Raw genomic sequence first — 16,438 nt, 5'->3', positions numbered from 1 at the left:
TAAACCACTTGAAAGCTTGTGTGCGAGATAAACACTGATCCCCAAAACTTTCTGTCAACAAATTGCATGTTTCCGTGAGGTATTCCCCAAGTTTCGTGAGAAATTTGATATCAAACCATCGTTCCACTTTTGATCTTAGCATGATTCGGACTGAGCTCAGATGCACGGTCCGCTTGTAACAAAGGCTACAGCCAGACTGCTCCACGCACGTGCGTCCACAGATATACCGGAGAATCCACACGACAATGTCCTACTCGGCTCTTTGTTATCGACGTGACCTGAAATTAATAAAAAAATCAATCCGGAAACTTTATTGCCACACCTCGCACTTGTCTGTTCGTGTAGTGTAAATTACTCAATCTTCGCCATGCTACGCAGTACTTGTTTAGTAGGAGGGGAATAAGTGTAAAACTTATGAAACTATCATGAATATACCTTTGTTCTATATATTTTCTTTGACTGCAATTTATATTCAGTCGCAACTGCGCGCTATGACACCAGGGGTCTCAGGTTCGAATCCCTCTCTGGGTATAGGTGTTCTTTGTGAGTGTCACTTCATCAATTGTCCTGTTCGTAGCGATTAACCAAAAGTGGCAGAAAATTATTAATAACAATTCAGGTCAATATGATTATTAGCAGAAAGACCAATTCCAAATTTATTTCTTCAGACTTTCTCTTACAAAATATACAGTTAGGAAACAGGGAATGATTGTGCCGGTGAATTTTCTCGTCCGTGGTCTTGAGGGAAGGTTTCAATTTCAGACAGTTGTCAGCAATTTTCTTTTATTATACTAAAATGCTTATTTAATAATCTAGAACACGTAATTGCAAAGTGTTGCAATTTAATGGTAACCCCCCCATGTCATATCCTTGACTTGTTACCCAATTCAATTACGGGAACTAACAAAATGAAATAATTTCGTCATTCAGTTGCTTATGCGCCATCTTCTTCATTGCTGGAAGTACCTGATCCATTAATCTGTGAGGTTTGGTTGTCTGAAGAGAGACCAAGCTGGATATACACCACCCACTTACACAGTGGAAAAGTTTGGAATACATGTCATACTAATGACGGAAACGTCTTCAATGGTTACTAATAATCCATTGATTTTTCTTATTGTAATATCCTAATGGAGAGATATCTTAATACAAATTCCGTGGAAGATTTATTATAATCCAATTCGGGGTTAAAAATGTTCAATGTTTTCACACATAATTTCACGCAATACTAGTATATGTATCAGTAGCGAAGCGTGGACTGACGAAAGAGACAAGCCATGTTCAGTTCAATATAGTACAATGGCATATCGGAACGGAAAGGGGGGTGAGGTTAAAAGTTATGTAGCCTCATTGAGCCAGTCAAATCTCTAAAAAACAAACAAGAAATAATAGATTTGTCAAAACAAAATATAGTGACTGTAATAAAATTAATGCATAGTCTCTGTATTTGTCATACTTACTTTGAAATTTCTCTGAAACGTTATTCATGCACTACTACTAAAAACCTTAAAACAACATTCCATATACTACTAAAGGGGTATGGAATTCCCTATTTATTGATTATCCTTATTTGGACGGGTTCACGTTACAGTGGGACTACTTTGGGAGGTCCCTGGACTAAGGATAAGATCTACGTTAGGAATAAGGATATTAAATTAGGCACCTGGAATGTTCTGAGCCTTTACCGGCCTGGGGCATTTCAGTGTACAGTTAATGAGATAGTCAAGTATAAATTAGATGTAGTAGCTGTCCAGGAAGTTAGGTGGCCAGGAGAAGGGAATTGTAAAACTAAAACATATACTTTTTTCTATGGTGGTACTGAAAATCATAATTTTGGAACAGGCTTTTTCATAAATAATAGAATTATCTCTGCTCTTAAAACAGTAGAATTTATTAATGATAGGATATCATATGCAGTTTTACAGGGTAGGTGGTGTAAAATTATTTTAATAAACATACATGCACCAACTGAAGATAAAGATGATAATACTAAAGATGATTTTTATACAGAGTTAGAACAGATCTTTGATAAATTTTGTCAGTATGATATAAAGATTCTGTTAGGTGACTGTAATGCACAGATTGGCAAAGAAGAGACATTTAAACCCACGATTGGTAAAGAAAGTCTTCATGAATAAAGTAATGATAATGGTATAAGATTGATTACTTTTGCAACCTCAAAGAATTTAATTGTGAAAAGTACCACTTTTAAACATAAAGATATCCATAAATATACCTGGTCTTCTCCAGATGGTAAAACTCATAATCAGATAGATCATATTCTCATTGACAAGAGAAGGCATACTAGTATAATTGACGTTCGTACACATAGAGGTGCTGACTGTGCCAGTGACCATTATTTAGTAATTGCTAAATTAAGAGAAAGACTCTCAGTGATAAATCATAAGCAACAAAATCTAAAAGTTCTAAAATTTGATACAGGAAAGTTTACTGATGAAAGAATTAAGAAAGATTACCAAATTAAACTGTCAAATAGATTTGATGTTTTGCAGGATTTAAATGATGATGAAAATATAAATGAAACAGACGTAAATAAGAATTGGGAGCACATACGTAATGCAATAGAATCAGCAGCTAAAGAAAGTATAGGATACCATAAACCGAGAAAAAGTAAGCCATGGTTTGATAATGAATGTCATAATCTAATAGAAATAAGAAATCGGGCTAGGCTTAGGTGGTTAAGTAACTCTGATGATACAAATCTAAACAATTGTAATAGAATAAAGCAAGAAGTTAACCGCACGTTTAGAAGTAAAAAAAGAGATTACTTGAAAAGCAAAATTAAAGAAATTGAAACAAACAGCAAAAACAAAAATATCAGAGATTTATATAAAGGTGTAAATGAGTTTAGAAAGGGGTGGCAACCTAAAGTAAACTTGATAAAAGATAAAGACGGTGATTTTCTAGCTGACCCAAGCGATATTCTAAATAGATGGAAGAACTACTTTAATGACCTTTTAAATGTCCATGTAGGAGATAAATCAGAAGTAAGTGAAGTCCACACAGCAGAACCTTTAGTTCCAGAACCTAACTTGACTGAAGTTAAAGATGCTATTAAAAGGCTAAAGAATAACAAAGCACTTGGCATTGATTTAATACCAGCTGAGTTAATTAAATATGGTGGAAATTCATTAATATGTCAAATTCATAAATTAATTTGTTTAATATGGAATAAAGAAGAAATCCCTCAACAGTGGAAAGAATTGTTCCTGTGTTTAAAAAAGGTGATAAAATGAACTGCAATAATTACCGTGGAATTTCTCTACTCTCAACAACATATAAAATATTATCTAACATTCTTTTAACAAGACTAACCCCATATGCTAATGAAATTATAGGTGATTATCAATGTGGATTTAAACGTAACAGACCAACTACAGATCAAATTTTTCGCATCAGACAGACACTTGAAAAAAAGTGGGAATATAATCAAAATGTCCATCAGCTATTCATTGATTTCAAGAAAGCATATGATTCGGTCAAAAGAAATAAATTATATAATATATTAGTAGAGTTTGGAATACCTAAGAAGCTTGTTAGTATGATAAAAATATGCACCAGTGAAACAGAAAGTAAAATTCGTGTGGGTATTAATATGTCTGACAAATTTACAATTCATGATGGGTTAAAAGAAGGAGATGCATTATCTCCCTTGCTCTTTAATTTTGCCTTGGAATATGCTGTTAGGAAGGTAAATGAAACTAAAGAAGGACTAAAATTAAATGGTGTGACTCAGGTGTTAGCATATGCAGATGATGTAGACTTACTGGGGGATGATGTGAATACATTTAAGAATAATGCTAAAATATTTTTCAAAACTGCTAGAGAGATAGGTTTGGAAGTTAACAAAGACAAAACTAAATATATGCTTACAGGCCGAAACCAAGTGTTAGGTAATAATCTAATTATTGATAACAACTCGTTTGAACCAGTTTCCAAATTCAAATACTTAGGAGTAATATTAACAAATGAAAATTATATTAAAGAGGAAATAAAAAGTAGGCTTAATTCAGGAAATGCATGTTACTTCTCTCTTCATAAAATTTTGTCTTCTCGTTTAATATCTAAGAAACTAAAAGTTAAAATATACAAAACAGTAATTTTGCCTGTAGTATTATATGGATGCGAAACTTGGTCCCTTACATTGAAAGAGGAACATAAATTGAGAGTATTTGAAAATAAGATCCTTAGGAAAATCTTTGGACCTAAAAGGGACGAGGAGACAGGTGAGTGGAGAAGGTTACATAATTTAGAACTACATAATTTGTATTCATGTCCAGATATTATTAGAATAATTAAATCAAGAAGACTTAGGTGGGCAGGCCATGTGGCACGAATGGGAGAGGAAAGAGGAGTTTACATGAATCTTGTTGTGAAACCTGATGGTAAGAGACCTGTAGGAAGGCCAAGACGAAGATGGAGGGACAACGTTGAGATGGACCTAAGGGAAATCGGTAGGGATGGAAAAGAGTATATAGAACTTGCTCAAGATAGGGAAAGATGGAAGGCCTGTGTTGCTGCAGCCATGAACCTTCGGGTTTAAGAAGGCTAGGGAGTGAGTTAGTTAGTTAGTCAAGTTACAGTGGTGTAAGTCATTTTGTTAGAAAGAAAAAACAGCCTGACTCACAGCACTTTAATGATCAACACAACAGCTGTTTCCTTTATTACGTACAAGACCTTAAACTGTCATCTGTTGCCAGTTGAATGAATCTCTGATTTAGTTCACGTTCTCTGTTAACAGATTAACTTATCTCGATCTGGTTTCTATGTCTAAGTGTTTTTTTTAGAAAAAAGTGACTTACATCACTGTAACTTTAACCCGTCTATTAGTGCATTATTTTTTTAAATATGGGCAACCGATGACACAACGTTGGGGCTCCTTTGTTTATTTTAAGCTGCGTGATTACAATTGAGAATTTATAAGCGCTCAAATAACCATATTCGGAGTCACTCTGTATCCCGACTTGGGGGGGCACAATGGAGTTTCTGCCCCCACCCAAAAGAACAGCTAATATATATATTTACATAAAACATTATTGATTCCAACCTTGCCCCCACCAAGTTATTTTAAATTTTTAATATAATACCGTAAAACATAATTTAGTAAAACAAATAAAAGTAAAGTGCTCCCCTATGCAATGCACCACGCCAGGAAGGTGTATAGGGGGTGTGAGGTTAGGGCCCCATACTTTCTTGCTCACGGCCGAAGGTGGAGGTGAAGTGATCCGCATCACGCCCCTGGCCGCCATTACCCCCCCTCACCCCCGCCGGTAACGAACCCGGGTCTCTCGCATGGTAGTCAGACACCCTCACGACTTTATTTTATTTTATTTTATCAACATATATACATACAATAGACTTCTATTTACTTACATAATTTCTGTTGGAGTATTGTATAGAATTATTTAACATTTGTATATAGTAGGAGTACTATTTTCGCTATCTTATACAAGATTTCTGGCATAAACATACATTTGTACGTGTAACATAGATATACATCTTCATATATTAAATACCTTTTTACACTTTTACATTACAATTATACAATTATTGTTTTCTATACAACACTGAGGTAGTTTCCAAAATATTCATACATTTTTGGATATTGTAACATTTTCCATCTAGTTCTAGTTCTAGTTAAATACAGTGTGAACAAAATGCTATTGCTCTCATACTTTTTACAGAATACATAATATACATAATGTATGTATTAGCAATTAACCAAATTACTGCATTCTTTTTCTTTTCTGGAAAATATTTGAAATCTGGTCTTGTACACATAGACGGTTGAAAGTACTGGGGTGCTGTTCGACATATTTGTCCTAGATATATCGTTGGGCATTTCCAAATTCCCTTTACTCCATTACATGTTGCTATTCTATGCTCAGTGGTGTCTATCTCTCCACATATGTGGCATTTATTAGTTGTTAGTCTCTTGATATTATGTAAGTGTTCATTAGTGGGTATAATATCATGTATTACAATGTACGAAACACTATATATACACATTGATGTATCCAGAAAATTCGTATTTACATTTTTCCAAATATTATGTCATCTGTTCGAGGGAAAATGTTTTTCAATGAGGTGAGTCGGCATCTGCAACTGTTTGTGAAACAGAGTATATACGTTTTGAGAGTTTTACGTCTTCACCTTCTGTCGGAAGAACCACATAGCTCAATTCTTGCATCGTTATATATATCGGTACATTTTTCAATCTGCTTAGATCCGGTGGATTTTGGGGTAGAAATTCCTCCGTCCATAAATGTATCCATAATGATGTAATGGAATCTTCAATGCAATATAGCGTATAGGATCTTGCCAGGAATAGGGATTTGCATTTGATCTCAATATTTGTCATCTCCAATCCTCATTTTAGTTTCATGTGCCATAGATTTGAAAGAGGTATTCGAAAAAAATGTCAGTACCACACAAACCAACCAATTGCTGTATTCATTATTCTGATGTATTTTTGATAGATTGGTATCACTTGGGCCGTATAGTTTAATTTACTAAACATAGATGTTTGAAAAAACCACACTCGTTGTATCATGTTTAACTGTCTGCTTCGCATTTTATAACATTGTATACGTACGTTCCTTACTATCTTTTGCCAATTTGATTCTAACATTTGTTCCTCGTCCTTGTGAAAAATTAATTCTAACATTTTAATTTCCTGTACATATGAGATCCCTATATCTGGATATTGTTGATCCCACGTGCCAAAGGGTATCGCCTTTGATTTTTCCATATTTATTTTGGTTCATCTAGCACTGCAGTATACGTGTATCGCTGCCATCAATTTCTGCATTTGCTCGTTTGTGGTGATACAAGCGGATAGATCATCTGCGAAAGCAAACACTTGGTTTTCCTTGAAGGCGTGTATCGCGTCGGCTGTAGTTTTTCTGATATATTGCAGCAAAGGATCCAGGGTTAAAGCAAACAAGAGCATACTTAGTGAACATCCTTGCCGAATTTATCTTGTTATATTTATTGGGGACGACAGGAATCCATTGACCATTAACCGAGATGTTGCTTGTTGATAGAAACCTTTCAAAATGTTAATAAACATGTCACTGAATCTATATGCCTTTAGCACCTCAAACAGGTAGTCATGTGACACTAGATCAAACCCTTTTTCAAAATCAAATAAAAGCACACATGACTCAAGTTTTTGGACCATATAATAGGATATCAGATGGCGAATCCCTCCTACTGGACTGAATACGTAATGTTTTGTTTTTTTCGAATTCATGTTTGTTTCTCGCTGAGTATCCGCGATAATATTATCTTCAACCCATTTGCTAAGATCTTTGCCATTAGTATATATATATTATTAAATTATAATTGATTAACTTACTTTTTCATTTCAGGTTTCCACTTACTGGAGTGGTACAAATTTCGCAAATAACAGCTAAGACACACATTCAAAATGAAGCACTTTTCCTTCAGATATAGCGAATCCACTTCGTTTCAAGGACTTGGAGAAATCTATATAAACAGTAGTTATAAAGTGGAAAGGTAAAAGACATTAAATAATAAGTTTCCTTACTCGTTTGATCAACAAGTAGCCTTAGTTCTCTAATGGATTGTAGGAGCTCAAAATCAACACGCACATTTCAAATAAACACTTAAGGAGACTATCTCACACATTTAGTCAACAAAACATAAACTGAATATCCACTGTTATCACAGCAAAAAAGAAAACGTAGGGGAATTTATTACGTTCATGAACCAATCATGATTTTGGTAACATCCGGGGTGGATAAAATTGACTACGTTTTTCTGGTTGGGTTTTAGGTGTAGATTATAAACTTGAACGCACGATTATGCAGGTCCGATACATTGAAATCATGGAAACTTATTTTCCTGTTTGATACAGAAAGATGTCTCTTACTGAAGTTGTTCACCTTAGTGTAGAGAGCATTTTGTGTATGTAAAGCATAATATAGTCTATACCGAAAACCTTACCCGTAAAAATGTTGTCAATTTCATCCACCTCGTGTGTTACCGAATGGATTATGGGAGTTCAGTAGCCACACACGCATTTCAATAAAACGCTGAAGAAGAATATCTCACATTTAAAGAACGTTCCAAAACATTCACAATCAAAAAGAAAACGTGTGAACCAATCATTGTTTTGGCCCATAATTAGCCTATACAGCCTCAGCTTCCATAATTTTTATTGAGTTTCCACGTTCCTCTGATGCTCTTATTTCTTAGAGCCCAGTCAGCTTCTTTAAGGAGTTCGATTGCACGCACGCTATGCGTGGATTTGACATAAGTGCCTTTCAAACTATTCCTTGTTTTTCATAAGACAACATGCATTAAAGAATAAACAGTAATTCTTCCAAACACGAAGTCTCTTGTTTGCTTACAGCAAAATCAAAGGGGGTTCGATTAGTTTCAGCTAAACAAGAACTTAATCAAGTTAAACTTGGTTTGAAAATTCATCACTGTAATTACCCACACAGAAAATAAAACGCGTCAATCGACACATATATTTTAACTCCAATAACACATTAACGTGCATAAACTGCAAATGATGCACTATTTGTTGTATCAAAATACACAAAGAATGCATAAAATGGCACGTCTATCAGCTGGTTTTCCGTGTGTTGCCTTAAAAATACATGAAATGAAATGATGTTGTCTGATCGTCTCATTTAGTGCAACACACGGAAATCCAGCTGATAAAAGTGCCATTATATGCATTTCTGTGTGTATGTTGACACATGAAAAAGTGCATCACTTGCAGTTTATGCAAATTAATTTGTAATTGGAGTCAAAATATACGTGTCAATTGACACGTTTTAGGCTCTGTGTATGACAATACGTCTCATTATAGTGGATGTAACGACACGTACCATTAAGATATTGGAAACTGTCTTTGTTAAATTAATAGATAAATATTTATAAATCTTAATACAACTGTTGAGTAGGTGCGTGATATCGTTGCTCACACACTAAAACAGGATCCGTTAAAGGTGAACAGTTTTAGGAAGGTCGAAACTGACAAATGCGAATGGTGTCCACTAACGAGCAGAATGTGACTCGACTTGTAGAAAGAGAACCGCTCATGTGGATCGCTCCATTGATCACAATGTTCAATGAGCAACATGGGGAACAAAATCCAGTAGCTGGTAAATAATATCTGAACATTGACACACTGGAGGTGTATGCGTAATAGCTTGTGTAAAGTAAGAGGCAAGTCGCAAGGACGCCCACAGAATTTTTTGTCAAGAGGGCCAGAGTCACAGACACTATTTTCATTATTATTAATAATAATAAAAGTAATGATATTGCTATTATTACTGATATTGTTATTTATTTGTTGTTATTATTATTATTACTACTATTATTACATGGGTACCTGGGGGAAACCCTGGGGGGTAAAGGCGGTCAGGGGCGTGATGCTGATCACATCACTCCCACTCATGACCGGATCAAGAAAGTTTGGGGCGTTACCCCCACACCCCCTATACGCCTTCATGGCATGGTGCTAAGTACAGGGGAGCACTTTACCTTTTTTTTACTATTATTACATTACTATCATTACTACTACTAATGTTGTTTTTTAAATTACAGACATTTGTAATTTAAATATTCTATATATCTATATACAATTTGCATAACTGTATATTTAACATTAATTCATGTATGAGAAGTAGATGTTTTTATCAATTCAGCAAGGATGTCCACTTAATATGCTCTTGTTTGCTTTAACCCTGGATCCTTTCCTGCAATACATCAGAAAAACTATTCTCGATGCAATACACGCCTTTAAGGAAAACCAAGTGTTTGCTTTCGCAGATATACTGCATACTGCATACATATGTACTGCAGTGCTAGTGGGGCCAAAATAAATATGTAAAAATCAAAAGGCGCTACCCTTTGGCACATGGGATCAACAATATCCAGATATAGGGATCCCATATGTACAGGAAATTAAAATATTAGGAATAATTTTTCAGAAGAACGATGAACAAATGTTAGAATCAAATTGGCACAAGATAGTGACGGACCTCTCTCTCTCTCTCTCTCTCGCTTCTCTATTTCTTTCTATACCTTCATTTTTCTTTTTCACTCACTCTCCTTCTATCTTGACTTTTTATTTTCTTACTCTCTTGCCTTTTTATTTTCTCTTTCTCTCTCTCGCTTCTCTATTTCTTTCTATATCTTGTTCTATACCTTCATCTTTCTATCTCACTCACTCTCCTTCTTTCTTACCTTTTCATTTTCACGCCCTCTCTCTCTCTCTATCTCACTTCTCTATTTCTTTCTATTTTTATATCCCTTCATCTTTCTTTTTCATTCACTCTCCTTCTTTCTTGCCTCTTTATTCTCCCCTCTCTCTCTTTCTCGCTTCTCTATTTCTTCCTATCTCTTTTTTCTATACCTTCATCTTTCTTTCCCACTCACTCTCCTTTCTTGCTTTTTATTTTCTCTCTCTCTCGCTTTTATATTTCTTTGTCTCTCCTTTCTTACACCTTCATCTTTTTCTCACTCACTCTCCTTCAGTCTTGCCCCTTTATTTTCCCTTTCTCTCTCTCTCTCTCTTTCTAACTCACTCTCCTTCTTTCTTGCCTTTTTATTTTCTCTCAGTCTCTCTCTCGCTTTTCTATTTCTTGCTATCTTTTTTCCTATACCTTCATCTTTCTTTCTATCTCAGTCACTCTCCATTCTTGCCTTTTTACTTTCCGACTCTCTCTTGCTCTCTCTCTCTGTCTCTCGTTCCTCTATTTCTTTCTACACCTTCATCCTTCTTTCTCACTCACTCTTCTTCTTCCTTGCCTTTTTATTTTCTCTCTCTCTCTCTCTGTCGTGTCTCTATTTCTTTCTATCTCTTCTCTCTATACCTTTACCTTAGAATTATAGGAGGTTTTCTTTTTTGCATTATTGGATACTCCACACCATCATCTTTAAGATTTAATGTTCTTCATTTTCTTGAGGAAATGAAGTGTTTGTTTAGTCTAATTTCTAGTGGTAGATAGTAGAACTCCATGCTTTTGGTGTAAATATGCAAGATCTTTTTAAAAATACCAAACCAAAACACATGATATTTAAATTTAAAATTACTAAGTGGGCAGGTGTTTGCTCATGTATTGGTCCAAAAATTGGTAGATGGTATGTTTTCATGCTACAAATTGTTACAATGAAATGGGGACATAGCGGGATATTTTTTGCAAATTATGCAAATCAAGTGGCTACACTTCACCTCACCTTCACTTGGGGCAATAACATTTATCAATTTTGTGATTGCAAACTCGTTTTGTGAGATTGATAATTACGATGATGCTAACAGTTATGTCTATTGATGTCTTTCAAATTTAGATGAATGCTTGCTTAACCATTTTAAAAATATTAATTTTCATGTGAATAAGCCTCCATACTTAAAGTTTAAAACTGATCTTCATAATGTATTCTTTAGAAATTTTGCCAGTATGTTCACTTTTGTAGCCATTAAGATCTGTGAAACATATAGCTTAAGTCCTGGAGAACAGTTATGATTCATATGAAAGTAGTGTAATAAGATTCGTTCTAAGTAATCCTCTGTAGGTATCCCCTATTTTTATGCATTTAACCTGTGTCGTATCACATTATGACAATTTTCTTTGTAGATTTTATAGCGTTCCATGACGTTCCAGTACACTTTTCACCGCAACTAGGTTTTTCCTACCTCATCCTTTGTAGGTATGCTACGATCTTACGTGATATAACTTAGCCTATTCACTTTTTACTTTGACCTACTTGTGTAGTAGGTGAAAAGGTAGGAGCTGGAAGCACCCTTTGACCTATTTTTGCAGAAGTGTAAACTAAGCGCTTCAAACCAATCATAAGTAAGAATTTCATCATAAGTAAGAAGGGCCCTCGGAGTAATCTTCTACGATGTACTTTTTTTTATTTTTCACGTTACACTCGAACCTCGAGGGCCCCTCGAAGTAATCTTCTACGATGTACTTTTATTTGTATTTTTTGACGATTCGTTCGAACCGCTAAGCAATCATAAGGTTGTTGGTGGACCAAAAAAAACAAAAAAAAAACATTTCGTACGCGTACTCTAAAGTGTAAATCACCAACCCTGAGACCTTCTGTAAACAAACAGTCTCACCGATCCGATGTATCACTCCGCGTCAGCTGATTCATGACCGCCGAATACCGCAATCATTTGCTGTTACACTCATAGTTCGCCGCAACTATTTATTTTATATAAGAGCCAAAATGGATGTTTAACAGAAATGTTGTATTAAAACTTTTCAATTCTTATTTTCTTCTGTTTTATAATAACCTATCCAATGTGTATATTTACTAACAAAAGCATAGTACGCTAATTTTCCTATTAGTGACAAAGCAAAGACAATCGTAAGCATATTTTAACTATACTTTAATTCAGTATTTCACTCACACCAAAACAGTTCTCAATATTGTTGACGTGCAGAGTATTGTATTCTGGTGGCAGAACGAAAAGATGGCGACTTTTTCAATCAGACTGAAATCAAAGGCAAGCCGAGAAGAATGAAACGTTGATTCTTCCTCTTCACTTGACATTTCATATGTCACGACAATACCCAAACTGTTGAGACAGGGAGAAAATATGTATTTTTAATTCGATGGAAGGGGTTCACTTACTGCCAAATCTTCGTTATAGCTGTCTTCGGATTCACTTTCCCTGTCGCTGACTTGGATAACAAATCTTTCAAAATTCAAGTCCTCAGTTAAATTGTCCACATCCCACAGTTTTCCCTCTTCTTTTTCAATAACGTGTCGAACTGCATTTGCCCAGATCATAGCTGAAATTTGAGCAATGCCACTCTCAGTCAGTCTCTTCACTTCTTCAAGCTTGAATGTTTTGTTGTTCCTGGCAACGTACCCTTTGACTTGAGCCCATATCAATTCAATGGGATTGAGGTTACAGTGGTAAGGGGGCAAGCGCAACACAGTGTGCTCCGCTCTCCTTGCCATTTCGTCTATCACGTAACTCTCGTAGCTTGGCTTCAAGTGGGAAACTTGATCCAAAGGTTCCAACTTTAATGAATCAGCTGAAAGTACGACACCTTTGATACGTAGCCATTCTAAAATATCACCTTTCCTCCAAGCAGTGGTCGGTAATTTTTCGCATTTCACGCTATGATAGGGAGCATTGTCGAGCATTACACTGTCCGCATTAAGTTTAGGAAGGACAGACGAAAACCACTCTTTAAAAATATCACCGTTCATGTCTTCATGGTAATCGCCAGTCTTCTTGGACACAAAAATAAGTTCCGCACCTTCAACAAAGCCATTTTCACTTCCAATGTGAGTGATAATTAGTATTTTGCCTTTTCCTGATGGTTGTTTAAGTCCAGTTGATAGTACTTCGAGGAAAGCTTAATTCTTTGAGGTTATAGTGCTATCATGCCACACCTTGCTTACAGTGTGCCCCACATTCACCCACGTTTCATCCAAGTAATAGATTTTCTTACCTTGGTTTCGTAGTTCCCGAATAGATCCTAGGTATTTTCGCCGCCAAACAACTATATCATCCCTATCAACAAGTGCTGCTTTTCGGTTCCTCTTTCCATAAACAAACCCAACATCCAGCAAGAGGCGGTTTAACGTAGACACACTGAAACTTGGAAGATCTTCATCATTATTAACTTCAGTTAATACCTTTTTCAAAGTAGACAGTTCTTGGTTTAGAAAGAGAGAATGCACTTTGCCCCTTATTGCACTTACTTCGAAATCGTCATACTTATTAACACGAAACACAACTTTGTGTTTTTTTTGGGGGAGAGACAACTTTCCCGGACATTTTTCTCTCTTTCATAACCCTTAGAACTGCAGACACTGACACACCACTGCACTGGGATACCAACTTAACCACTTCTTTTACTGGTTTCTCAGGATACCACTGACAGAACATTACATAAATATTGATTAGAATCTGTTTCTCGCCCCTTTTCAAAGGCTGTCCTTGCTGGTGCTTTGAAAACAAGCTCGGAGAACACGGAGACCTTCCCGCACGCATAGAACTCGCCATGTTGAAAGTGGCACTCCTTCCTTGCTGCTCACATGATGATTTTTAGAAAATAACCAATGTTATAAAATATAATTATATATACACACACAAATCTCTAAGCTCACTGAAAGTAACACTGAATATTCCTACAAAATGTTCACACTTATCTTGCCTTGCCATGTCACCAAGTTATTTTACGAAGTGCACTATATTTGGCGGAACAAAAATCGTTATTAGGATGCTTGTCGAAGTTTCCAACAGCAATAAATTTACGAACTTTCTTTGTCTTGTTTTGATCATCATCATTAATATATTTATTGGACTTACAGCATTGCATATGGCTGTTTATGTCCATTATATATCTTAGTTGCATAAGATACAATTTACATAAAATCTACAAACAAATTTCAAATACACTCTTATCTATATCACACCTTAGAAATACACATTACCATGTTATATCATTTTGTCTTAAAAAAATGCAAGTAAAATATATTCAATTCGCAATCAACAAAGAAGCCAAATTTATGAAAAATGATTACTGGAGCAAAGAGTTAACCATAAAGGTGAAGCAATAAGTACAAAAGAAAGAGCATTGGGTTTAAAGTGAGGCGTTATTTGCGGCAGCGTATCCCATACTACAAATTTGCCGTTGTTTCACCTTACGTAATGAATCCTGTAACAACGCTGGATTTTCGTGTGGATTATTTTACTTCTATGAGTTTGCAATGCTTTCTGAATGCACGTGGTTTTGTTTACAGAAGGTCTCAGGGTTGGTTATTTGAACTTTACACATAGTCAAAATCTCCCCGTGTGTTTGTCTTTTCGCATTTATAGATTTTTCAACGCGGCGGGGTCACACATTTGGAAAAAAAATTCAAATATTTCGACAGGAGGAGGTAGTTTCCGAGATACTGTCGCGATTTTTGACAGTCATCTGTGAGCAAAACTTGAATGTTGGAATTTTCTGTCATCTTTTTTTCACTACGTCAACTTATTTTCACTAAAATATGTCATTTAGAAACCGCCATATCCTTGTGGTAAATTTGGTAATGGCCAATTTGAAAATTGAGTCAAGATAATTGAAGTGATTGAAATTTCGGAAAAATGACAAAGGTTTCTTCAATCTAGGAAAGGGTTAAATTAAATTTAAAATTTTTAAATTTTTGACTTGATTGGAATTTTACTTGTCCCCAAGAAATTCTATATAAGAAAATATACCTGCAAATTCTATCGTATTTACGAACATAGTCCTTTAACTTGTTTTCGAACAATTATTTCAAGTTTTAAGTGTCATTTGAAGGAGTTTCCTTGTTTTTTCGACCACGTTGAATTTTGACTTGATTGGAATTTTACGTACTTGCTGTCCCCGAGAAATTCTATATAAATAACATACCTGAAAATTCTATCGTATTTGTGACCATGGTCCTTTAACTTGTTTTCGAACAATTATTTCAAGTTTAAAGAGTCTTTTCGAAGGTGTTTCTTAGTTTTTTCGATCACATTGAATTTTTTACATGGTCAGATTTTACTTGTTGTCCCCAAGAAATTCTATATAAAAAACATACCTGCAAATTCTATCGTGTTTGCGACCATGGTCCTTTAACTTGTTTTTAAAGGTGTTTCCTAGTGATTCCGACCAGATTGAATTTTGACCACATTGCATTTTGACTTGATCGGGCGTTACGTGTTGTCCCCAAGAAATTCCCTATAAATAACATACTAAAAAATTCTGTCGTTTTTTTTTATTTTTTATTTGTGTGAAATCGTATTTTAAAAAATGGCATCCACCAGTTTCGCTAGTGAAAATGATAAAACCGAATGCGTTACTTGTGGGAAGCTAATCTCAAGAAACAATTTATCAGTACATAGGGCAAGGTGTAACGAAACGGGTTCGAGAATAAATTGTTTATTACCTTCGAAGCCCTGTCCTCAGTGAGGAAAGAAAATTAGCATTCCTAATCTAAATAGGCATCTGAAAATTTGCAAACTATCGAATGGAACTCTACTGAAAAGGAAAATTGATTATCCTTCGACTGAAGCTTCTACTTAAAAAAAATGAAGTTATCCAATGAACGTAAACCAATTAGGTCTGCATTTAAGGGCCAGCTCAAGGATTTCTCTTTTATGTCGGAACCAGGCTATGACATTCCTAGTTTCTTGAGTGAAACGAAAACATCTATAATAAATATTCTGAAAGATAAATTAACAAACCATTCCATTAAAGTATTTGTTGATATATTTTCTGAATACGAGAAACCCGATGGCACAACGAATATTTTTTTTTATCACAGAACGAAAATCCAGGTTCTTCATGTGGCGGACATCGATAATTTGGACGATTTCTATACTAATCTTTCCAACGAACTGGTTAAGAAACACGACGATTTCGAGGGTAGGGTATCAGGTTGGACATTG

At 35.3% G+C, this 16,438-nt stretch overlaps 1 protein-coding gene across 1 annotated transcript; it reads right to left on the bottom strand.

Moving 5' to 3' along the window:
* Positions 1-12,624: 12,624 nt before the first annotated feature.
* Positions 12,625-13,239, bottom strand: LOC146000609 (uncharacterized). Its single transcript, XM_083138364.1, has one exon. The coding sequence runs from the start codon at positions 13,237-13,239 to the stop codon at positions 12,625-12,627; it is 615 nt and encodes a 204-aa protein (XP_082994490.1).
* Between the last annotated feature and the right edge of the window lie 3,199 nt (positions 13,240-16,438).

Source organism: Lepisma saccharinum, chromosome 16 (assembly GCF_977018435.1).
Source record: "Lepisma saccharinum chromosome 16, izLepSacc3.1, whole genome shotgun sequence".
Taxonomy (NCBI): domain Eukaryota; kingdom Metazoa; phylum Arthropoda; class Insecta; order Zygentoma; family Lepismatidae; genus Lepisma; species Lepisma saccharinum.
This window is presented reverse-complemented; position numbering and strand designations above follow the sequence as displayed.

Bases quoted from the DNA above. Each gene is read 5' to 3' on its own strand.
- LOC146000609 (XM_083138364.1), bottom strand. From the start codon at position 13,239: ATGAACGGTGATATTTTTAAAGAGTGGTTTTCGTCTGTCCTTCCTAAA.